The sequence below is a fragment of the Rhinolophus sinicus genome, linkage group LG06 (genome assembly GCF_036562045.2).
Source record: "Rhinolophus sinicus isolate RSC01 linkage group LG06, ASM3656204v1, whole genome shotgun sequence".
NCBI classification, from domain to species: Eukaryota; Metazoa; Chordata; class Mammalia; order Chiroptera; family Rhinolophidae; genus Rhinolophus; species Rhinolophus sinicus.
Window position 1 is genome coordinate 154174436 of NC_133756.1, and position 24257 is coordinate 154198692.

Genomic DNA, 24257 nt, shown 5'->3' on the forward strand with positions numbered 1-24257 from the left:
TTCTCCAATGGTGCAGGGCAGAAGCCGCCCACCAAGTTTGGGGAAGAATCTGCAGAGGAAAGGGAACTGAAGTCAGTAGCATAGATAAGAGAAGTGCAAAACTCAGGGTTGCTATAAACAGTTGCCCAACCTGTGCATGGTACAACTCCAGAAAGTGCATTCACAAAGCCTATGATATGAATGAATGGTGTTTCCTGATATATGCATAGTTCAATATGGTGACCAGAAGATGGGTTGTATTTGGTGACTCATATTCAAGTGGTGAGAGGAATAAGTGAAAAGGGGCAGAACTAATTAAGAAGGGAAACAGAACTAGAACAGCATAGTGTCAACAAAGTGAAACTTTGGAAAAGGTAGGGATGGTCAGTAATGTCAAAAGCTGCCAAGAGGTCAATAATAATAAGAAGCCCAGGGACAGATGAGAGCTTTTGCCAGTTAAGAGACTCCCGGGCTGACAGGCAGTCTGACCTGGGAGAGAGATCGAAGATCCTGTAACTTTTTTTCCCATTTTCCAATTCTGATTCTGCCACTTGGTAGTTGACAGCCTTGGGTAAGTGATTTAACCGGTTTATGCTGAAGTTGGGGTGAATACACCTCCTTCATTGGTTCATTGTAATAAGTTTCAAAAGCAGTCTGGCATTCCCTATTCCCCCTCCTTGGTTTATTTTTCTCCCTAGCCTTTATCACCTTCCAAAGTACTGATTAATTAATTTTTTTATACAATCAACTTGTTTTTTTTAAATTTTATTGGGGAATATTGGGGAACAGTGTGTTTCTCCAGGGCCCATCAGCTCCAAGTAGTTGTCATTCAATCTAGTTGTGGAGGGCACAGCTCAGCTCCAAGTCCAGTTGCCATTTTCAGAACTTGGCAGGTTTTCACTAAATGTTGGTTCTCTCATCTTCAATCAGTCAAGACTGAACCTACTATAATGCCAAACACCTCATATTTTTAGAACAGGTCACAACTTCCTGTGTTTCTTCGCATACATTATTATCTCATTTGATTGTCATGACAATCTTGTGACGTGGGCTGGCAAGGGATCATCTCTGATTTTAAAGATGAGAAGACAACTTCAGAAAGGTTAGTGACTCCGCCAGGTTACACAGCTAGAAATACAACTCCTGTCATGGGGCTGGGAACTGAATTTCATACCACATGGATCCTGCAGGATGTACAGTCTAGTGAGGGACAGAAAGGTCCGATACATGAAACTGTTGAGGACTGAATTGTATCACCAATGCACAGGTGCACAGGGAAAGCAGAGAATGGAGAAATCCGTGACAGCAGATTGAGATCTAAGTGGGCTTCATAGAAGAAGTAGAAACTGAACCAAGTTTTGAATAGCAAATTCATCCATCCATCCATCCTCTCATTCAATACATTTTTTAAAAATTATAATAGACATTTATTTAAAGTAACACATTTGGGGGCCGGCCCGGTGGCTCAGGTGGTTGGCGCTCCATGCTCCTAACTCCAAAGGCTGCCGATTTGATTCCCACATGGGCCAGTGGGCTCTCAACCACAAGGTTGCTGGTTCAACGCCTCGACTCCTGCAAAGGATGGTGGGCTGTGCCCCCTGCAGCTAAGATTGAACACAGCACCTTGAGCTGAGCTGCCACTGAGCTCCCGAATGGCTCAGTTGGTTGGAGTGCACCCTCTCAACCACAAGGTTGTCGGTTTGACTCCCACAAGGGATGGTGGGCTGTGCCCCCGGCAACTGGACCTGGAGCTGAGCTGCGCCCTCTACAGCTAAGACTGAAAGGACAACAACTTGACTTGGAAAAAAGTCCTGGAAGTACACACTCTTCCCCAATAAAGTCCTGTTCCCCTTCCGCAATAAAATCTTTTTAAAAAATGTAAAAAAATAAAATAATACATTTGGAGCCCAGATAATTCTAAATTGTACATTTCAGAGTTACACAACATCATAAAAATACTTTGAGGTCAGCTGCATCCAAACATTTCCAGTACATGGTTATTTCTTTGCCCATTCTTCTCTCTCTTTTCTTTCCCAAATAACCTCTTTCAGATATGGCTCAAGGTAGAATTTATCCTCTTCACATTTTGTCCACTGCTCTTTAGGCAAGATCTGCTGCATCATGGTCAGGTCCAATGCTCTCTTAATTCGAAACACCCTGTCATTATACAAGTTCTCAGGAAACCTTCTTATTGCTTCTTTTACATCTTCATGTATTGTTATTGCGCATTAACCCCAGTTAATTGAACCCTGCGGCATTGTAATTCCATTTTCGAATACCCTCTAGCCACCAGCTTGATGCTGCAACAGCAGGTCTGCTCACCATTTTGGCCCATGAATGAAGCATTGCCTACTGGGTAAGTCCTTTAAATAAATATTTTTTGAGAGTCTTCATCTAGTTGCTGGGTCCTGGCTGGGGGAAACCACACGAGCAGTGCTGGAGGCAGCCAGGAACGTGACTTCAATGGAAGAGAATTTGTGTAGCAGGGATGGTTGGGACTGAGGTAGGATAGGTGAAAAAGGAAGGTCCTGGATGTTTTGATGATGAGGCCATGGGAGCCCTATAGGTTTTTAAACAGGGAACAGACAGTAGAAATGGGAATGTCACTTGGCTGGGAGTCAGAAACCCAGAAGTGCTGTTCTTATTTGCTTTATGGTTTTCACTAAATGTTGGGTTCATGCCCCTCTCCAGGCTTAAGTTTCCTCCACTGACAAAATATGGAGACTGAAGAGCTCCAGTAACTGTGCAGGTGAAGATCTCTGCATCTATGTGGCTTCAGCAGGAGATGATTCCTGGGCTTGTGACAACACAAATCGTTAGCTGGACTGACCATAAAAAAAAGAAGGAACAGACAAAGGACCAAAATTAGGAGTGTAATACGAGACATCAACATAGACCGGGCAGAAATGAAAAAGGGTTAGAAAGCAATATTATGAACAACTTTATGCCAACAAATTAGATAATTTAGGTGAAATGGACATATTACTAAAAAGATACAAATTATCAAAATTGATTCAAGGAGACACTGAAAAACTGATTAGATGATAATAAGAAAATAAATTGAGTTAGTAATTTAAAATCTTCCACAAAGAAAAACCTTGGCCCAAATAGTTTTATTTCTAAGTTCTATCGAACAGAAAAAAAAAAAAAAGGAAAAAAAAAAAATAAAAAAAAAAATATATATATATATATATATATATATCAATCTTGCAAAATTCTTTCAGAAAATAGAGGGAGGAAATACTTGTCAACTCATTCTACGATGCTTAGAATTACTTTCATATCAAAGCCGATGGATTATGGCCAATGTGGCATAAACAGAAATCCTCTGTAGGGCTTCTGGGAAGGTTTTCCTGGCATTACAAAGAGACACATAATCACTAGTGATGTCATGTGGACAGCAAGTGCCCCTAATTAATGTGATGAGAAGGGCACTTCTCTGTAGTAATCCTTCCAAAAACCCACAACCCCAGTCAAATAGTGAGAAAACATCAGACAAACACAATTTGAGGACCGTTCTACAAAGTCTCTAACCAGTACTTCTCAAAGCTATCAGTTATGGAAAATAAAGACTGGGAAGAGACTAAGGAGACATGACAATGAAATGTAAGTTCTGGATTGGATCCTGGAAGAGACAAAGGACATTAAGGGAAACACTGGTGAAATCCAAATAAAGTCCAGAGTTTAGTTAATAGTAATGTAGCAGTGTTTTCTTGGTTTTGACAAATGTGCCATCGTAACGTAAGGTGATAACATTAAGAGAAACTGAAACTAAGTGAGGCTACATAGGAACTCTATTTTGCAACTTTTCCGTAAATCAAAAATTACCAAAATAAAAAGGTTCTGAAAAATAAAAAAGACACACAGAGGCAGGTGTTCTCTTTCACTGGGCATTGTTGGGTCTGGTGGTTTGCCTGGATCTGTCGCAGCCATACAGCCAACAAAGTTGGACAAAGCTGGCGCTGAAGGTGGCAGAACCGGAAGACGATAAGGCCTGGATCTTTGATGACGCCAGTGAGCTGCTGAATAAATTAACAAGTCCTGGAGTTGCCCTATATCTGGACTACTTGTTTATGTAAAGCAATAACTGCATTTTGCTTGAGTTTTTTTCCCCCTCCTGTGGGCCAGAGTCGAAATCACTCTAATTAGGAAAGGCAGACAAGTAAACAAATTGTGTACTAACATGTTTCAGGAGCTGAGGTAGAAGTCCGTAGGACGCAAAGGAAGGATTGGTGAGTCCTGCCTGCAAAACGGTATCAACGCTAGTTTCAAATAGTGGGCTATATTTAAGCTGAGATTTTTAATTTTTTTATTGTGGTATAATTGACTCTTCACTGAGTCTTGAAAGAGTAATGGAAGTAATGGAAGGGAGTGTGGAGGGATCAGAGAGAGGCGGTCAATGTTCCAGATTCATAGGGAATTCAGATTTGGAGGCTGAGGGGGCAGCCGGGCCATATCAGACAGAGATGGATTGTCCTGCAGGAGAGAGGTACCTGCAAGAGGGCTAACACGATCAGACTTGCCTTGTAATCAGCTCACGTTGGCTGCTCTGTCAAAGAAAGTTCAGGATCCATGAGACTGGAGGCTGGAGACCAGATTTAATAGTTTAGAACAATGATAACCTGAACTAAGGGGGTGGAGAGAAGTTTATGGATTTACTAAGGGGGCAGAGTCTATAGAATGTGATCTCTGACTGGACGTGGAGATACAGGGGAGGGCGACTAGCAGTGCTGAGGTTACAGACATGGCAATGTAATGATGGCGATACTATTTACTGAGAGAGGATACGGAGGGAGGCTCTGGCTAAGGAAAATACAATGAAGTAATTCCATTTGGGGCATGCTGCCTTTGAGGTACAGAGGGAAGGAAGTGGAGATGGAGGGGAGACCGTTGAACCTAGTGGTCTGGGGTGAGGGAGAGGCCAGGCACCAAGTACAGGCACCAAGGGAGGGGGGAGATCACCCAGGCAGGGAGAAGGCCGGAGCCCAGAGTGCATTCAGGGAGCCAAGGTAAGTGATGTTGCAGAAGACAAGAGGCCACCATTCATTGTGAGATGAATATTCTAGAACAGTGATGTCCAATAGAAATATAATGCCAGCCACATATATAGTCGCAATATTTTTAGTAGCTACATTAAAAAAGAAAAAAAAACCATGTGAAATTAACTTGAATAATGTATTTTATTTCACCCCAAATATCCAAAATATCTAAGCTGGCTCTTTTGTCCTGTGACATGCCTTTTTTAAAAAAAGTACTTTCTTCCATTTTGGCATGACAAAATGTCCAGGCCCCTCATCTCATAGCTACAGTGCCCTACCTTGGCAGCAGCCATTTCTCTAATGAACCCTGATTCCTTTTAGTGGGGAATGGTATTAGAGAACAAGAGCTCAGCGCAAAATGTGCTTATTGCTAATGGGGTATATTTGGTTTCAGGCCCGTTTAGCAGACAGAGCTGACTATACATACATACCTGTATATACACATCTGAATATACATACATATGCATATTTTAGAAATTGAGTTCACACTGGTATCTCCAATTCCAATCCATTTTCATGGGTTTTTTTTCCTTATTTCCCTCCATTAAATATTTATATGTTTCTTCTTCCAGAGTGAGAACCCTGGCTCTTAACATCAACACATTTATTGATTTGCTCAATCACATAATACAGCTAAAATAGTTTCAGAATCATCTTGCCAATACCAGTACAGAAACAAACCTACTAAAGAGAGTCCAGAATTCCTGTGTAGTTCTCTCTACCCGCCATCCCCACCCCACCAGAACCCAGCTTTTTAACCACCACCTCCTAGCAAGGTTGTTTGCTGGGAGGTAGCAGAGAGGGAGCAGGGGACTTGAGGAAATGGAGAAGGTATAAAGGGTGGGGGAACTTCAGGTTCAGAAGCAGAGGATAAATATCCGAGCCTGCAGGAGATACATGAGTGGTGGCCCTGGTCCACTTGACGGCAGCCTGGGAGTAGGAGGAGAGAAAACAGATGGTTGGGACGGCTGGATGGATCCAAAGTTGGGGAACTACCAGGTGGATGTGGCAGAAGGATAGAGGGTGAGGGCTCTGGAGTGCTGGCAAGACCGTGGCTGACGTAAGGCACCCTGGAGTCTGGGCTGAAGGGTGAAGGAAATGAAATCAAGGAGAGAGTGACTGGAGCTTGAGCTGAAGTGAGTTTTGGTCACTTAATCCAATCGTCTAGGACTAGTCAGTGCAGGAGACTATGGGGAGAGATGGCTTGTATCAAACTTGGTTGGAGGCAAGATGGGAGGGGCTGTAGTTAGAGCAACGGAAGAGTCATTGTTTCCCTAAGGACTAGAGACTGAGTGAGAGAAAATCTAACTGGCCCAGGCTGAAGCAAGAAGCTGTTTCAGGCTCAAGATTACAATGTATGATCAATAGCTGAGAGAATTATTCAAATAAACGTGATTTCATAAAAATAAAGGGAACTTAGAGCTCATTTCACCTGGATAGTCACTCACTTTTGAGGTCAGGAAATGAAGGTCCAGAGCCATTAATCAACTGCCCCCCCACCCCCGCCCCAACACCATCACTGCGGCCTGGTGGGATACAAACCCAGGTGTTTAAAATTCCAGGTTGGTGTCTCTCCTCACCCACTGCAGCAGTCTGAAGCCAGCAGAATGTCTTCCTGACCGGTTTGTTCCTGTACACTAGTCTTTGCTCTCCACCTGAGTTTCACGCACAGGGGCAGGAATGGAGTCTCACACATCATTGCGTTCTCTGTAGTTCCTAAGTCAGTTACTGCTCAGTGTATTCTTTTTTGACGGAGGAATTTGTGGGAATTGCCCCCATCTTAGGGTACGAGTGCTGGCAGGGAGTCAGAATTTTCGAGTAGCATTCTTTCTTTCCACATTCTTAGGGATCTTCATTTCTTTTGTCCCTTATTAATCAAGCGTTACTCTAGACATGTGGCATTTACTTTGTCACTAGAGTTTGTCTGTTAACATACTTATTAAAACAATGCCTTTTGGAGCCTGATTTCACCAGGAAGCTTGTTTCTCATGGACCACGTGACTCAGCTGCCCAGGGCCAAGGTGGAACCCACTTCAAGGGGAAAATATGTTCCGAGCTTCTTTTTAGTTGATCAGGCAGCATCAAGGGGAGGAGAAGGGGAGAAAGGTGTTGGACCTCAGCAAGCTTGAACAGTGAGGAGCTTATCCGCCCCGGGCGTATTCCTCTAAGAAGTGGACAGACATGTCACTGGGGGAAGGTAGTTCAGCTACACCTAGCCATGCCATACGGCCTGTCTTTGTAGTTTAAAGGACAGAATAGGCTTTGCAGCTTCAAAGGCGGCATGTGCAGAAGCTGCCAAGTGTCTGTGCTTTGGAAACATCTCTGCTATTCTAGGTAATTAAACCAGAACTCGTCTGAGAACAGCCTGGAAAACCAGACGTTAGCAGTTCTATTTCTGCAGAGCATTTTTTGCGTGTGTGGTATTTTCGCTAATAGCTGGGATCATATTTGGTGACAACATAACTAAACCGGTGTTCAACGGTAGTTTCATAGTGGCCAGGTACAAAAAGTTCTCCAAAATTCTTGCACGTTTTTAATGACAAGTGAAAAAAACATCTAGAATTTTTGTTTTCAAGAAGGCCTCTATGTCTATACAGATTTCCTGTTTAATGTCCCATCAAAAACTTCTTTAGAGTAATACTTACTGTCATCTCTTTACCTTAGATTCATTTGTACAACTTTCAAGAGGTTTTGTCACTTCTCCAAAAACAGAAAGGGGTATGCTGTCAGCAGATGGTAATAGGACCACAGTTATGACCCCGTGGTCCAAAAAGTACGGCTTCTAAAGAAAATGTGTACACCTGAAATAATTTTGAATCTCAAAAAATTACTATCAGTGACTATGCATTTAGTTTATTAAAAAACAAAACAAACCTGGAGCGGCTGCATGGTTCAGTTGGTTAGAACGTGAGCTCTCAACAACAAGGTTACCAGTTCATTTCCCACATGGGAGGGTGGGCTGTGCCCCCTGCAACTAAAGATTGCAAATGGCAACTGGACTTGGAGCTGAGCTGCGTCCTCCACAACTAGACTGAAGGACAATGACTTGGAGCTGATGGGCCCTGGAGAAACACACTGTTCCCCAATATTCCCCAATAAAATTAAAAAAAAGAAAACACTCCCCAAAAAACCCCAAAGCACTAAAATACACTCATTATCCCTCCCCTATATCCCTAACCTTTGTTGACAACTGCAGAATGTCAAGTTGATCCTGTCTTCTGACATGACCAAAATGCTATTTTTCTACTTCTCCCTGGTGCCAGTCTCACGGTTCCCTTGTAGTGGTCAAGATGCTTCAGATTGTTTCTCCTGCAGCATGAGATTTATCATGTTCAGTTAGAATGAACTACGTTGGTTTGCCATTTTAAATTCTCTAGCCAGAGTCACCCCTTGCAGCCTTCTGCCAAAAGCAGAACGAGCAAAGATAGGCACTTTGGCTTCGAGATGCCGCAGCATATAAATTCCTTGTGGGCACTTCTAATCTGAGCAGGAAAACCTCCCTCTCTTTCTAAAGAAAACACACAGCTACTCCTTTACAGGACTGACTGTGTGCTGAGCAGGCTGAAAAAACTGAACTGTCATGGCTTTTTGGCAATTACTGGATGTGGAGGCTGTGTCTGGGCTGCAAAGGATTCTCTCCTTTTGTCCCTTCAGTATCTTAGCATCCGCACCACATCTCTCAAGAAGCTATTTGCTCTCAACAAGCACTTAAAAAAAATCTGATCAAGTATTCTGACTTTTGATTCCAAAAATGTCACCATACTGGGATGCTTTTTATAAATCTTCTCCAAAATCATTTGGAGCAAAAACAAGTATTTTTGAACAACTTTCAAACAAGGTTTTTCCTCAGCAGTGTGTAACTGTTTTGGGACTTGTCCTTTAAAGATACCTTTTTAGGGGTGGCCGGTTAGCTCTGTTGGTTACAGCGTGGTGCTAATAATACCAAGGTTGCCGGTTTGATCCCCGCATAGGCCACTGTGAGCTGTACCCTCCTTAAAAAAAAAAGAAAAAGGAAGAAAAGCAGTTGGCGATATGAATCAAGACCTTTAAAAAAAAAAAGCTGGGGTAGAAATACACTTAAAAAAATAAAGATACCTTTTTAGGGACAAAAAGTGGAGGTTTGGCAGCGTACTTTCTGGATACTTAAAATGCAGAAGAATGGTTTTAGGGTGTGAGTCACGTGTGAAATAAGAGAAGGCCATTTGCAACTTCCTATGGAAAGAGCGTGGGCAGATCTTCCCCTTAGAAAGACTCACACAATGTGTGTGAGGGGTGCGTGGGGGATAGGGCAGTACATGGGAACTCTGTACTATGTGCTCAATTTCTCTGTAAAGCTGTTCTCAAAATAAACTAGCAATTAAAAAATAAAAGACACAGACACTGGAATTGTAATAGAACCTGTATTGCCATGGGGTTCTAATCACCGGTCACCCAGGTAGTTGCGGTGGCTGAAAGGGTTTAAATAAATAATGAAAAACATACTAGGAAACTTTCAATCCAATGGAATAAAAAGGTAAAGTCAAAATAGGAGGCCTGGTATGAACTGGAGTGATCCCTCTCTAACTTGACTCTAGCACATTGATATGACCGGCTGCAGAAGGCAGACAGTACTTGTGAGGAACATAAAATATAAAATATCTGTTCACATTGATTATGCAGTTAACCAATCAAATGAAACAACTGGTTAGAAAGAATTTTAATCAATGGGTTAAAAAACTTACATAACTTTGTTGAATATAATAGACGCAACATTAACTTCCGGGTAACAAATGAATTATTTTGCGTAGGTGGGAACACCTCACCCTGAGAAGACCTGATATACCACAGTCTGACAGATCATGCATCACTTAAGAGCTCTGACACAGACATTTTGAACATAGCACACACTTCCAGAATATGTTTCAAATAGACTTTGATATTTTAAAGTGGATTTGCACATAATTTTAGAGAGAATATCTATTGGTTAAAATGAGGTATATCTGTGCTGTAATGCCATAGCACACACTTCAATTTCTGATAAAGAAAGCTTTTCTATACATCATAATAAAATTTCATTCTGTGAAAAAACAGTTCGTGAAGTATGCATCTTGAAGGCATGCACACAGAGTGAGCACCTAGTGTAATGTCAGCGCACGATGAACCCACAAGCGTTTACCACAAATGATCGTAGTCCCCAGTCACACTACTCCCCTTGTTATATAATGTGTCTAACTCAAGACATGTCAAAAAGCGTCTGTGTGGGGTGGCCCAGGCTCCCTACGGGTATGTGTATATGTGCAAGGAGGGGTACGACACCGACACCACGTTGGCGCCGCCTCTCAGTGTGGCAGGAAATGTGTTCCTGGACCAGTTTGGCTTCATATCTGGAGCTGGGTCCTGGCTGGTATTTGTGCTTCTCTTTGGAGAGCATGACACTGTAAATCTTGGTTTCTTTCTCTGTGCAAACAAGATATAAAAGTTGAACTTACTTTATGCTGCAATTTCTAAAGTTGTGATAAGGGTTTGGGTTGGTTTTACAAGGAATTAGTGAAACGTAGTTGCATTTCCCCCAAATACCTAAGTAGCTGATGTTGGAGAATCAAGTGCTTGCCCAAGTCCCGCAGACAGCCAACGACCCCTGGGCAATATGTGAACTGCCCTGAGCAGTCCAGGGACTGCATTTTATAAGCTGACTAGAAACATTACACAAAAGAGAAAAACTTGATCTATCAAGGTGGGAGACTGGCCCATTTTTTTTCTAACTCTCCTTATTCAACCTGCCATGGAAGTTAAATGCCTACATCTCTGTTGGAGAAATATTACACCAGGAATTTTAAAAAATGCAGTAAAAGCAAAGGTTTGGATGGCATTTATCCAGCACACTGGGTTTAACTGAATCCCTGGTTACATGTTACACTCTAACTAGCATGTGTCAGTTAGGGATATGGTTTTGGCCACCCATAGACGTCTTGCAATGAAAGCTGAATGAGGAAAAAGGACATCACTTATCAGTCAAACTCTCTTTGGTTTGACTTTCTTTAAACCTCTCTTTTCATTGCTCTTCAGCTTCTGTTTTACCACTGTGGTTGGACTATCCTGTCACCCCCACATAGGATCACTGCTTTAAGGGAGGGATGAAAAGGGCCCCGCACCTAGTAGGTCCTCTGGAACATGCTGATGGGTAAATGAGAACATGAACCTGAGCATTCCCAAGCAACAGATTTAAGAAGGCAGCGGGGACCTTCCCTTGGGAGAACTGTGCATTCCGTACCTAGTGTGCGTACATTAATCCAGCAGTTTTCAGTTTTTACCTGGGCACACGTGGGCAGCACCCTCCCACCCACGTGCCCAGGGCTGTGTGAAACAACAGCTTCCTGGCTATTTCTCTTCTTTTTCCTCCCTTTCAGGACAGGATACGCAAGTGCAAATGAGCAAGAGTGATAAGAGTGACGACACAGGGATAAACATGCGTCCAATCTAACTTATTCTTTTTAAAACTCCAATCATTCCCAAACCTGGGTACTGAACAATCACGGGTAACACTGGCGGTGAGGCACACCTCACTGCTGCAGGGGGCACCCCCGTTCGTTGTTGACATCTCTGAGGGCTGAGAACTGCTGCGTTATTCACTATCACTGTTTCACCTGAAATGTTGCCTTGGAGTTACAAAATAATAGCTGCCTAACAAATGTTTGTTGAAATAGAACTAAATTCTCCATGGCAAGTTTTTATCTCTGGGTGGGCTTTCCTCGGTCCTACGGTATCTTCTGGGCTGTGCCCCAGGGTGGTCAGGTGGTTTGTAGCCTGAGGGTGCAAATTACCTTGGATGTTCACCTGAGCCAAGCCAATATGAGAAGGTGAAACTGTGGCCTGTGGGTCACCACTCCTCCAAATCACATAATACATTTCAAAACAACATAAATCACTGACAATGAGATCTGACAATTAAGTTCACGAACTTGTTGCAATGATGTTACTAACCTTTTTTGATATCAGAGGGATTATTCATTATGAATATGTACCAACTGGACAAACAGTTAACCAAGTTTACTATGTGGAAGTGCTGAAAAGGCTGCGTGAAAAAGTTAGACGACCTGAACTTTTCGCCAACAATTCATGGCTCTTGCACCACGACAATGCACCAGCTCACACAGCACTGTCTGTGAGGGAGTTTTTAGCCAGTAAACAATTGTATTGGAACACCCTCCCTACTCAGCTGATCTGGCCCCTAAAGACTTCTTTCTTTATCCAAAGATAAAGGCAATACTGAAAGGGAGACATTTCTGATGACATTCAGGTATCAAGGGTAACACGACGACAGCTCTGATGGCCATTCCAGAAAAAGAGTTCCAAAATTGCTTTGAAAGGTAGACTAGGCACTGGCGTCGGTGCATAGCTTCCCAAGGGGAGCACTTTGAAGGTGACCGTAGTGATATTCAGTAATGAGGTATGTAGCACTTTTTCTAGGGTGAGTTCGCGAACTTAATTGCCAGACCTCATATGTATGTATTTATGTGTGTGTGTGTGTGTATTAGGTGAAATACCTGCATTCTCTCTTTATTCTTAGTCAGAGTTGAGGTGGTCATTTTTGGTGGGTCCAGGGAGGTGCCTTTGTCTCTTCCATTTAACTATGACCAAAATAAATAAAAACATCCTTACTAAAATTTCCACTTGGCCAAGTATGATTATATACAATATACATTATTTGAGTGTTTTTTTTATTCATGCATGTTGATTCATTATGATATTCTAACACAAAGAGAGAGACAGAACTCAAATAGTAATTCAAAGAATAGAAGGAAACTAATATTTACTGAATGTCTACCGTATGCCAGGCACTTTATACACACTTTCCAACAACCTTATGATATAGATGTTATTACCCCAATATTTTAGATGCAGAAACTGAGTCCCAGGGTGGTTAAGTAACTCATAGTAATTTACATAGTGGGGCTGGGATCTGAACTCTACAAGACTGCAAAGCTTGTGCCTTGGCCACGATTACACTAGACACTAAATGGCCCTCCATACCACTGTGTTCTGTGGGGGTTCCTCAGTGTAGCACAGTGGGACCTTGTCATGTCATTGGTAAGCACAGGTGGCATTCTGAGTTGAGGCGGGCCCATTTCACACCCTATCCACTAAGAATTAGCTACTGTTGTACCAAAACATATTTTTATACATAAAAGAATCAACGAGTTCATAGCCATAAAACTCCAAAGTACTAAATGTTGGTTAGGTGCCTCTCCTCTGTGTTCCCACTGCACCCGACTCTGTTATGGACTCCTGTTCAATTGTTAAAATCCCCAGTAGATTCTAAGGTCCCTGAGGCAGGCACTGTTTTGTTCAATGTGGCATTCCCAGCCTCCAGGAGAGGTCCTGGCATGTAGTGGTTACACAACACAATTTGTTGACTAGATGAACGGATGGATGGCAAATCAGCCTGGTCTTCCATTCTGGGTATAAAATCACAAAGCATCAATATTTGATGTCAGACTTCAGTGATGTCTACTCTGAAGCAGAATCAGTGTCCCACCAATTTTAATATTCCCCTGCTCGCAGTGGCACTGACAGGTAAAGGGTGACACAAAGGGCATGTGTCCTTCACCCTGTGGATGAGACATGCTAATTGGAAAATCAGAGAATCAAAGATGGAACAGAATATGGAAGCCAGAAATAAACTCTTGCATACATAGTCAATTAATTTTTGACAAAAGAGCCAAGAATATACAATGGGGAAACGATAGTTTCTTCAATAAATGGTGTTGGGAAAACTAGATATCCACATGCAAAAGAATGAAAATGTACCCCTATCTTATACCATACAAAAAAATTCAACTCAAAATGGATTAAAAACTTAAATTTAAGACCTAAAACCATAAAACTCTCAGAAGAAAACACAGGAGGTAAGTTCCTTGACAATGATTATTTTGGATTTGACATCAAAAGCAAAGACAATAAAATAAAAAATAAACATGTAAGACTGTATCAAACCAAAAAGGTTCCACACAAAGGAAATCATCAGCAAAAAGAAAAGGCAACCAATGGAATGGGAGAAAATATTTGCAAACAGTATGTTATTTAGCCTTAAAGAAGAAGGAAATCCTGCTATTTGTGGATGTGTGCACAAAATGGATGAACCTGGAGGGCATTATGCTAAGTGAAATAAGACAAATACTGCATGGTATCACTTATATGTAGAACCTAAAAAACTCAAACTCATAGAAACAGAGAGTAGAAGGGTGGTTGCCAGGGGCTGGCAGCTGGGGGAAATAAGGGGAGGATGGTAGAAGGGTACAAACTTTCAGTTATAAGATGAATACGGTCTTAGGATCTAACGTATAACACGGTGATATAGTTAATAATACTGTATTGTATAACTGAAATTTGCTAAGAGTAGATTTTAAGTGTTCTCACCAAAAGGAAAAAAAAAGGTAAATATGTGAGGTCATAAATGTGTTAACTAACTCAGTGGTGGAAATCCTTTCACAATGTATTCATATATCAAATCATTATGTTGTACACTTTAAGTATATTATAAAAAGTTTTACTAGGTTGGTGCAAAAGTAATTACAGTTTAAAAGGTTAAAAATAATTGCAAAAACTGCAATCACTTTTGCACCAACTTATAATCAATTTTCCATCGGTGAGTTAAAAAAAAAGTCAAGTAAAAATTACTACCTCATTCATCCTTGGCTTTTCATTTTTCATTGTTGAAGAACTGGTATTCCCTGAATTTTTGAAAAAGGTAGGCTGCTTTTGCAGAGTAGAAGCAATTTCTGCCCTTTCCTAGAATGGAGTGCAAAGAGAATACTTTTCAATTGATCCATTGCAATTAACCAACTCATGAGTGACCCAATTCACCCAACAGTAAAAACTCCCACCTCTGAAAGCATTTTCCCCTTTTGAAAGCAGGGGTATGGTGTGGGTGTGGCAGTCGGGAGAAAGATTAGGAAGGAGCTATCCAGGGTTCTTAGCCGGACCAGGCCTGATCCCTCCATACCCAGCAACCCTGGGCTAGCTCCAGCCACCACTTCTCCAGCCAGTATCTCCTCTTTCCCCTGGAAATCCAGACGTGGTCAAAACCCAGACTTGCTATACCAGAGTATAGTAGAGGCTCTATGGGCCACGGCTGAAAGCTGCTCAGAGAGGCCCGGAGGACTCACTGAAGAGCTCTGAACTCGGACTAGAAAGCTTCCCTGCCCCATTCCCCTTTCCCTTTGTGCTTTAGAGTAAACCTTATCTCCTTGTGCTGCTTCCTCCATGGAATACTCTTTAACCAGACAGTGGACATACGCAGCAGAGCTTTCTTACTGGGGCATAGTCTGTTGACTTGAACTCCCGTATCATATTATTTTTCTGATACTGTTCATTTCGCTGTTTCCTAGTCTGAAGTGGCTTCTTTTTTTTCTTCTTATACATCTTCTTCTGATTCAACTATTCCAGAAAATATAGAGAAATCAGTCATTGAGGATTCCAGAGAAACACCTACCTACAAGTAGCACTCTTCACACAACACTTATGACACAATGGCTAATCCAGTGTGCAGCCCTCACAGTGTTAAATTGTTGTTGGTTTGAAGAACAGACAAACAGTTCAACTATCTCCTTACCAGAGGCTGCTCCCCACTTAACACCCCGAAACCCCACTATTATAGATATATTGCCAAAGACGGACCTATACCAACGACCAAATATCTGTGATTTATAATATGAAACCAAATTACTATAGCAACAATGTCAGGTACAGATAATAATGATTATTAGATGTGTGCTTAAAAGATTCAGTTTGGTTGTTACCACAAGGTGGCTTTAATAATTAAGCTAATGAAGCCCAGGACTAATTTTCTCAGTACCATGGTGTGGTGAAGCTTAATCTGATGTTGTTGCAAGTCGAGCTGCAAGAAAGGGTAGGGTCTAGTCTAATTTGTCCTCCTGACACAGCCTTAATTTCATCCTATGATGGAGATAGTTCTTCATGCAACTAGGAAATCATGTGCATACTAAACCACAACAAATATTTTGCTGTCTCTAAAGCTCTTATATCACCTATGTAAGAAAAAGTCTGGGAGCGGCCGGTTGGCTCAGTTGCTTAGAGCTCAGTGTTCATAACATCCAGGTCGCCGGTTTGATTCCCACATGGACCAGTGAGCTGTGCCCTCTACACTAGATAGGAAAAACCAACGACTTGACTTGGAGCTGATGGATCCTGGAAAAACACACTGTTCCCCAATATTCCCCAATAAAAATGAAAAAAAACAACAACACACACACAAAAAACTGCAATTACTTAAAAAAAAAGAAAAAGTCTGTAAACAGATGGGGGCAAAAAATTACTTAATATATGGAAGTCTAAAAAACTATTTAAGGGGTGGCGGGTTACGGCTTAGCTCAGTTGGTTAGATCGTGGTGCTCTTAAAAACAAAGTCGCCAGTTCAATCCCCACATGGGCCACTGTGAGCTGCGCCCTCCACAACTAGATTGAAACAACTACTTGACTTGGAGCTGATGGGTCCTGGAAAAACACACTTAAAATAAATAAAAGTTTGAAAAAACAAAACAAAACAATTTAAGACTACATGAATAAAGAAACACCTTTAAAAAAAATGTATGTATCAATTTTAACCTCTATCTCAGCAGGGTTTTCACTTTTTAAACTTTGTTTTTCACTTTTAGTTAACTTTGGAATAATATGGAATCCTCACATTTTTTTCCCTTGATTTTTTTTTTTTTTTTTTTGAGAATTTTTGTAAGAGATTTTTGAGCCAAACTGACAACATATGCCAGGGAGTAAGATTTCAAATGTTCCTCCCTAGATTTTTAACATGAAAGCTATAAAGGACAAAATGAAAGACTCCAGAACGGGATAACCAGTTAGGACACTATGGCTATATTTTCTGCAGATCTTAGGATAATTGGAAAATTCTATCAAATTCTCCAGTACTGTTATGTTTTAAGGCTACTACTTCTGAGCGTAAGAGTCTATATAATCTCACCTCATGTGCTATGCTCAGGAGGTGAACAGGAAGACCATCTGAGAGGGAGCTGTCAGAACCACTGGTGCTGTTTTCAAAAGTAGAGAGGAAAGGAAAATATCTGTTATTAATGTCTAGAAGTAGAACATTTACCAGACCAGCCGCATTAGATAAGGATATCTAGTTTGCTATTTGCTCGCACGGTCTGTTTCAATTACTAAGAATTCTTGACAAGCACATTCGTTCGTTTGTTCATTCATTCATTCATTCATTCATTCATTCATTCATTCATTCAGAGTGCCTGCTGCATTCCAGGCAGTGCATCAGGCACAGGAAACAGAGATGGCCATGGCAGAGCTCTGGCCCCAAGCAGTTTGCAATCCATGTAACAAAATAATACCAGCCAGATGGGCAGAGCTGGCCTTGGCAGTGATTGTGAGAGGCTGTAGGATTCTTAATGTGCAGCCCTAGAGAATACCAGGGACTGTGATTTGTTTGAAAGCAGGGACTTTGTCTAGTTCATTCCTGTCTGGCCAGTATCAGTTCAGAGAACAAGGATACCAGGTACTCTTTAAAAACGTGGTCAACATACAAATAAATATATTTAATAACAAAGAATATGTAGGTCAGAGACTAGGAATATTATTTTTATCACCACATAATAAACCACAACAAATATTTTGTCTCTAAAGCTCTTACGTCTTCGATATAAGAAAAAGTCTGTGAACAGATGGGGCAAAAAATTACCTAATACATGGAATTATAAACAACTACCTATGCCCTCTTCAAAAGATTTGGATGCACATCAGACTGATCTAAAGTCTTCCCCCCTGCAAACTGTCCCCGCCCCCTTTCTTCAAGGGCTGGGATGAATGAGGACGCAGATAATCGAGCCTTTCTTCCTTTATCGTAGGCCACATTCTATTTTCCCCTTTCCTGGGGTGTGGTTGGCTAGCACTGAGAGCTGTGTTCTTTGACACGGCCTCCACATATAAAAAATGTGTTAGGCACAACACTCAAATCTGGGAAAGACAGCATTTCAAACCATCCCTTTGCTCAGCCCTTTCATTCTGCTAGCGCTCCCGCGCCCCTCCTTTACTGCTCAATGAGGAGCCCCACAGCTAGACAGCGGGAAGAAAGCCTTCTCTTCTCTGATCTAATTCCCAACTCCCTTTTCTCACAAGGCTTTTCCAGTCTGAGAAGCAGCCTTTGAGGACACTGGATAATAGTCTCTGAAATCCCTTTCAGAGATAACAGAAAAAGTTAACCAACGGGATGAAAGCATTAGATGCAGTGCGCCCCAGAAATGTTGCACACACACAGAGCAAACTCAAACTGGGCTTGTACACTCAGCCTGCTTTTCTGGGTAATGGTGAGAAAAGGTGGCGCCCTGCAGAGGCCTGTGATAGCCGGCTTCCTGGTGCAGAGGCTGACAAACTTGTTTCAATAATTGCTAACTAAATGTGTCAGAGTATTCCTGCTGAGCCAGCTGGAATGCGTTTGCCTGTTTCTGAGTTGATTCCCTCTGGGATCTGTATGTATGAGGTGATATGCAGGGGACATTTTGTTTTTGAGACTGAACGTGAAGAGGGGTTGGTGCAGTGGTCCTGCAGAGTTAGGCAAAGGATCCTGGGAGAGTGGGTGAGGCGACATGGTGAATGGGGCACTCTACCTGGCCTGATGGTCTGCTTTAAAGTTCCTAAGGAGACATTTGGGAGATGCAGCTAGCAGAACTGCGTTAGGGCCAAGATGTCAATGTGCCACACAGAGTGGGTGGGAGAGCCATTGCTTCCCATTGTCCACCACAGACTGCAGTGCTGCCTCTGGGAGACACCTTCCTGCCCAGCCCTGACACCTTCTGACCAAGAGCAGCTGGTTCAGGCTTGAGGCACCCTGGCCTGTAGGCTGGAGTAGGAGGTATTCTTGCACACACATGAGATACCCACACACCTGGGGGATTCCTAAAAGAGCTGTGGAGACAGTGAGGCTGGGGCTGAGATCCTCCACACTAAATTAATTCAACAAATATTTATTGAGTTCTCCCTAAGTGCCAGGTACTGTTCTAGATGCATGAGATACAGAACTGAACAAAATAAAGATCTTTGACCTTGTGGAACATACATCCTAGTGGTGAAAGACAGATAATAAATAATAGACATAATAAAGTTATAAATTATGTAGAATGACAGAAGGTGATAAGATGCTATGGGAAAACATTAGAGTACCTAAGGGGGATAGGGAATGGCGGGGGTGGGGGGTAGGCAGGGAAGCGCGTTGCAGGATGAGAGTAAGGAGAGTAGGCCACATTGAAAAAGTTGACATTTAAGCAAAGACTTGAAGGAGGTGAAGGAATTAGCCACGCAGACGGGGGAAGAGAATTCCCGGCAGCTGTATTCCAGGCCCTGAGGCAGACGAGGGCCTGGCAAGTCTGAGGAAGAGGGAGGAGGCCAATTTAGCTGTAGCAGCGTGTGAGGGCGTGAGAGCGTGAGGGCAGAGGTCACAGAGGTATCAGGTGGCTACATCCTATAGCCTTGTAGGCCATCGTACGGTCCTTGACTTTTTAATCTTTTTAATTAAAAAAAATTTTTTATTATTAGTTTCAGGTGTACAAAACAATGTAATAGTTAGACATTTATACTCTTCACAAAGTGATAAGTCCCCCTCCCGGTCCTTGATTTTTTATCTGAGTGAATTGGGGTTGCCATTAAGGTATTTTAAACAGAGGAATGACATGATCTGATTTACGTTTCAAAAATAATCACGCTCCTGGTTTTCTTTTGGCCTGGCTGGTCCCTTCTTAGTCTCATTTGCTGGCTCCTCCCTATCTCTTTGACCTTGTAAAGCTGTGATACCAGCTCAGACTTGGACTTCTTCCTTATCTGGGCTTACTCCGCTGGGATCTCATCCAGTCTTAAGGTTTAAATATCACCCACCCGGTGATGACTCTAGTAGACCCCTCCACTGAATTCCAAACTCATATCCAGAAGTCTATTCAGTATAGCCATTTAGATGTGTAACAGACGTCTCAGACTGAATATCCCAACATTAGATTCCTGGTTTTCACCACCCCCCTGACCTTCTCCCCCTCCTCCCTCCTCCCTTGATCTTCCCCATCTCAGTTAAAAGCAACTCCTTCCAGCCAGTTATGGAGTCATTCTCTCTTTCTCTCATGCGCCATGTCCAATCCATAAGCGTATCCTACAGTTTGAAACTTCAAAATATATCTAGAATCCGACCAGTTCACACACCACCAACCACTACTACTCCTCTGGCCTAAAGCACCATCACTTTTCACTTGTGTTATTACTACAGCCTCCTAATGAGGTCCTACTTCGACCTTTCCTCTTTATAGTTTATTTTTCACAAACAAGAGGATTCCTACTGAAACTAAAACCTACGTCAGAGCATGACACTTCTCTACGGAGAGCTTTCCAAAGGCTTTCCGTCTCCCTTGGAGTAAAAGACAAAGGCTTTACAACTGCCTACAAGGCCCTACACCACCTGCCCGCCCATCTCCCTGGCGCTTCCTAGTGCCTAGAAAGCAGGCTGCCGCAGCACAGGCACTCAGTACACAGCTGTCCAAGGAACGGAATGTGTTTAAATGTGCCATGATTTACTCACTATGTTGCACATGAGGTTCAAAACCAACAAAACAACAGAGCAAACAAAACAATTTTTTAAAAAAATTGAATGTCTCTGGTTTTTCTCTGAAATGCAGTTTGTTACCTGGATTCAATATCAGACAAAGAAATATCATTCCAACTTCCTTCTAAATCCATATCTCGTCCAAGTTCAGTGAACTTTTTATGGATTTCCTGTTGTAAGAGTTCTTTAAGCTCTGCTAGACACTGTGTGAACTGTGGAAAGGAATAAAGAACTATTTTTGATTATTCATTTATTGATTCATCAAATATTGACTAAGTCTATGCTGAAAGCCACTTTATTGCTGGGGACATAAAGATGAGTAAGTTATTAAGCACATGCGAACGAATAAATTACATGAGCTGTAAGAACAATCAGAATACCAGTGAACATGGCTTTATCCACTTTCCTCTGGCTATAGCCAATAATAAACTTCTTAGGCACTGCAAAGGTCTTATTTATTTGAGTTTCTTGAGTAGTAAGGAAGGAGAAAGAAGTGGGGTTGCTCAGATTTTGGCCTATGGCAAATACAATTTAATAGGCCATGTTGTGGTCAAATTTTCCTTTAAATATTTCTTATTAAACAATTGCATCCAGAGTGGTACAAAGCACGCATTCCCAGGGCTGACATTTCAGAGCGGGTCGGAGAGATGGGTTAGAGACCATGAGTACAGACCCCCTTTTTAAGAAGTTGAGCGATGGATGGAAATGGAAAAAACCTGTGGGAGAAACAAGGCCAAAGGAAACCTCTTTCTGTGATTTAGGACAGAAACAGCTTGAGAACATCTGCAGTTGAGGGGAAGAAATAAGAAGAGGGGAAAACAGGACAGAGAAAGGAGAGGAGGTTATCACTGAGGAAAGATCTCCTGGAGGCCATAGGGGAGGTTGGCAAGCGCACAAAGGGCAGGGTTAAGTTTAGAGAAAAGAAAGTTGAGAGTGTGCAAGTGGCGGGCTTTCTTATTTTCTTATTTTCTGAAACAGGAGCAAGGGAACTAAGCATTGGCTGCCATGGGTAAGCCTAGAAGCGAGGGAGAGGTGTGCTGAGGGAAAGCTGGCATGATGGTTTCTATCTTCTCAGTGAATTTGAGGTCTTCTTACCCTTTGCTGAGAGTGTGCAAGTGGGGGGCTTTCTTATTTTCTCTGATTATAAACACTTCAGAAAAATATTAAGGAGAAAATAAAGGTCACCTGTAATCCCACTGAGCTGACTGGGCCCATGTGAAACTCATCAAAGTAGCATCACCATATTTCTTGAAAGACCGGTTTTACCTTGGTTTGGTCAGGATCACAGAAATCCAGAAGGGTGTCACAGACATGATAACCTAGGGACTTCAGATCCTCAGTGGTAAAGTGAGTGTGTCTTTTACTGCCTGGAAAAAATTTGTGAAGATTTCTTAGTAAATCTTAACGAGCAAATAAAAATCTATTTTATGACTATCTCATGAAAAACACCACCTCTGATTCTAGAATATTATGCTTCTGGACAGGGTCTCTCTCCTAGTCTTAGTTTGGCTCAGAAGAAACATTGCCAATGCAAAAGTTTATAGTCTTTTAATTATGGGGTTATAATTACAATGATAAAGTTTTACTTGGTGGTAGGCACTATGCCAAGTGCTTTATATGCACTATCTCATCAAGTAGTACCTATAATTCAGGTACTACTCTTATCAACAGTTAAAGAAAAATGAGGTCCGAGGAGTTAAGTAACTTACCCAGGTTCACAGAACTAGTAAACGGAGCTGCAATTCAAACCCAGATCTGCCTGATTCCTGGTCCTCAGTAACCGTTAGGCTGTACTGATGCCCCATCAAGTATTACATTTCACCCTCATAATTTGGGTTCTCAAATTCAGCATAAGGCACAGGCAAGAACCCCCTCTACATCAATGGTCTCCCCAACATGTGAAAGGGTTTCGTCTCCCCAGTGCCTTGCTTGGCTTGCCCTCGCCGTGCTGGCCTACGAGGTACGAGAGCGCTCACCCAGGGTGGACCCGCCAAAGGTAGCCTCCAGGGTGTAGCTGTTTGGGACGCCCATCCGCCACATCACGACACGTCCTGTTCCTTCTTTGCACTTTTGGATCTTAAAATTACAGCTAGGAAAAGAGAACTAAAGAGAAATCCGTATCTTCTGTGAATCATAAACCGGAAACTGCACGAGTGTCTAAGACACATTAATATGATGCAAGACTGGTTCCCTTGGGGTCTACCTATTACTTCTGAAAGCATGTTCCATAAAATACTAATTCTAAGGGATGTTAACAGGTATTACTGGGAAGTATGAGTTCTGTGGTCGTGTTAGTCAGGGAGATGAAGGGTTAACCAAATTAACCAGGTTTCCTGTGCAGGACCTCTCTGAGTATTTGATATGTTTCTGTGGACTATGACCCTCCCAAGGGGCGTAGATTCTGGTTTTCATTGCCCGTGTACCCTTCCGCCCCTTCCTCAGCCTCCCTGGGGATATTCTGCAGGACTAGGGTTCCTTCAACTCCTGTTTGGGAATGCTGGCTTACTTCGGCATTCAAGGTACTAACCAACCTGTCTAAGACTTATTTTCTACCCCTCCCCAGCTTAAACCCTTGTATCTAGTTGGGTTTATTCTCTATTCTCTATATAATATGATTTCTGTACGCCTCACACCTATAGTCTCTGCCGGGACCTCTCCTGCTTCCTTCTGCCAACATTCTCAGCTCGGGGTTCAATATTCTCTATTGTCTTTCATGACCACCCAACACTCTTCTCTCACTTGGAGTTTATAACACACACATGGCACCTATCCCAACATATCCCAGCCTATCCTGCTGAAAATGTTTCACAGTGGGAGGTATCTTACTACCCAGTGGTCTCTAAATTGTGCTCTGTGGAATCCAGGGGTTCTGCTGAGGAGCCAGGGGCACTGGGGCCACAGGACTGAGGGAGGAGGCGGGCCGGGAGGACTCCAAGCCCTCTACCCCCCTCCACTTAGTGCAGTTCTGCTTCTAATGGTTTTAGATACTGGCTTCTGGATGTGATTTCATTTGAAGAAAGAGACCCTTGGCAAAAATAGACAGGAAGATTAAAAAAAGGAAAGGAAAGGAAGGAAGGAAGGAAGGAAGGAAGGAAGGAAGGAAGGAAGGAAGGAAGGAAGAGAGGGAGGAAGGAAAGATTCCCCCCACTTTTTTTTTTACAGAGTAGCAGATACAAAATATTTGTTTTATGTATCTTTGTGTGAGAAAATATGCATTATCATTTAAATACTTTCCTAAGCCAATCTAATTTCTTCTTTCTAATGACAGCAATGTTTTGTGGATGTATTTATGATGTTGAAAACCAACTTCTGGGTAGATGCTCTGTCTATACCCAACTGTCACAGAGCTGTTCCTCAGCCAACTATTAAAGACGTGAGTTGTTTTCATTAGCCCTTTAATATCTTACAGTTATTTGTGATCTTGTAGCACATAAACTTTTCTGTGGAGACTCATATAACATCAGCACTGTTTGTCCTTCCATAGCTGCTTTCCACTACAGACAGTAGGATTAAAGGTGACATAGGACTCTACTACTAAGTTTGAACTTGTGCAAAACAGCCAGAGCTGTTTTTAAAAATCACCTTATTGAGATATAATCCACATACCATAAAATTCACACATCTGAAGTACACAGTTCAAT

At 42.2% G+C, this 24257-nt stretch overlaps 1 protein-coding gene and 1 pseudogene across 9 annotated transcripts in view; both read right to left on the minus strand.

Annotated features, from left to right (window-relative positions):
* Positions 1 to 1894: 1894 nt before the first annotated feature.
* On the minus strand, positions 1895 to 2881 carry LOC109453673 (cytochrome b-c1 complex subunit 7; annotated as a pseudogene).
* A 6818-nt stretch (positions 2882 to 9699) lies between these two features.
* The window catches only part of AGBL2 (AGBL carboxypeptidase 2), a 32454-nt gene continuing 17896 nt past the window's right edge, over positions 9700 to 24257 (minus strand). For 8 of the 9 annotated variants that reach the window (XM_074336394.1, XM_019743690.2, XM_019743687.2 and 5 more), the window contains 8 exons: positions 22593 to 22719; positions 21883 to 21983; positions 20698 to 20828; positions 16993 to 17059; positions 15312 to 15434; positions 14679 to 14786; positions 12542 to 12625; positions 9700 to 10454 (listed from right to left, as the gene is read on the minus strand). In XM_074336394.1, coding sequence (XP_074192495.1) covers positions 10275 to 10454; positions 12542 to 12625; positions 14679 to 14786; positions 15312 to 15434; positions 16993 to 17059; positions 20698 to 20828; positions 21883 to 21983; positions 22593 to 22719 — 921 coding nt within the window. In that variant the 3' untranslated portion in view covers positions 9700 to 10274. Of the gene's footprint in view, positions 10455 to 12541; positions 12626 to 14678; positions 14787 to 15235; positions 15435 to 16992; positions 17060 to 20697; positions 20829 to 21882; positions 21984 to 22592; positions 22720 to 24257 lie in introns of those variants that run through there. The other variant, XM_019743697.2, reaches the window with a different exon arrangement.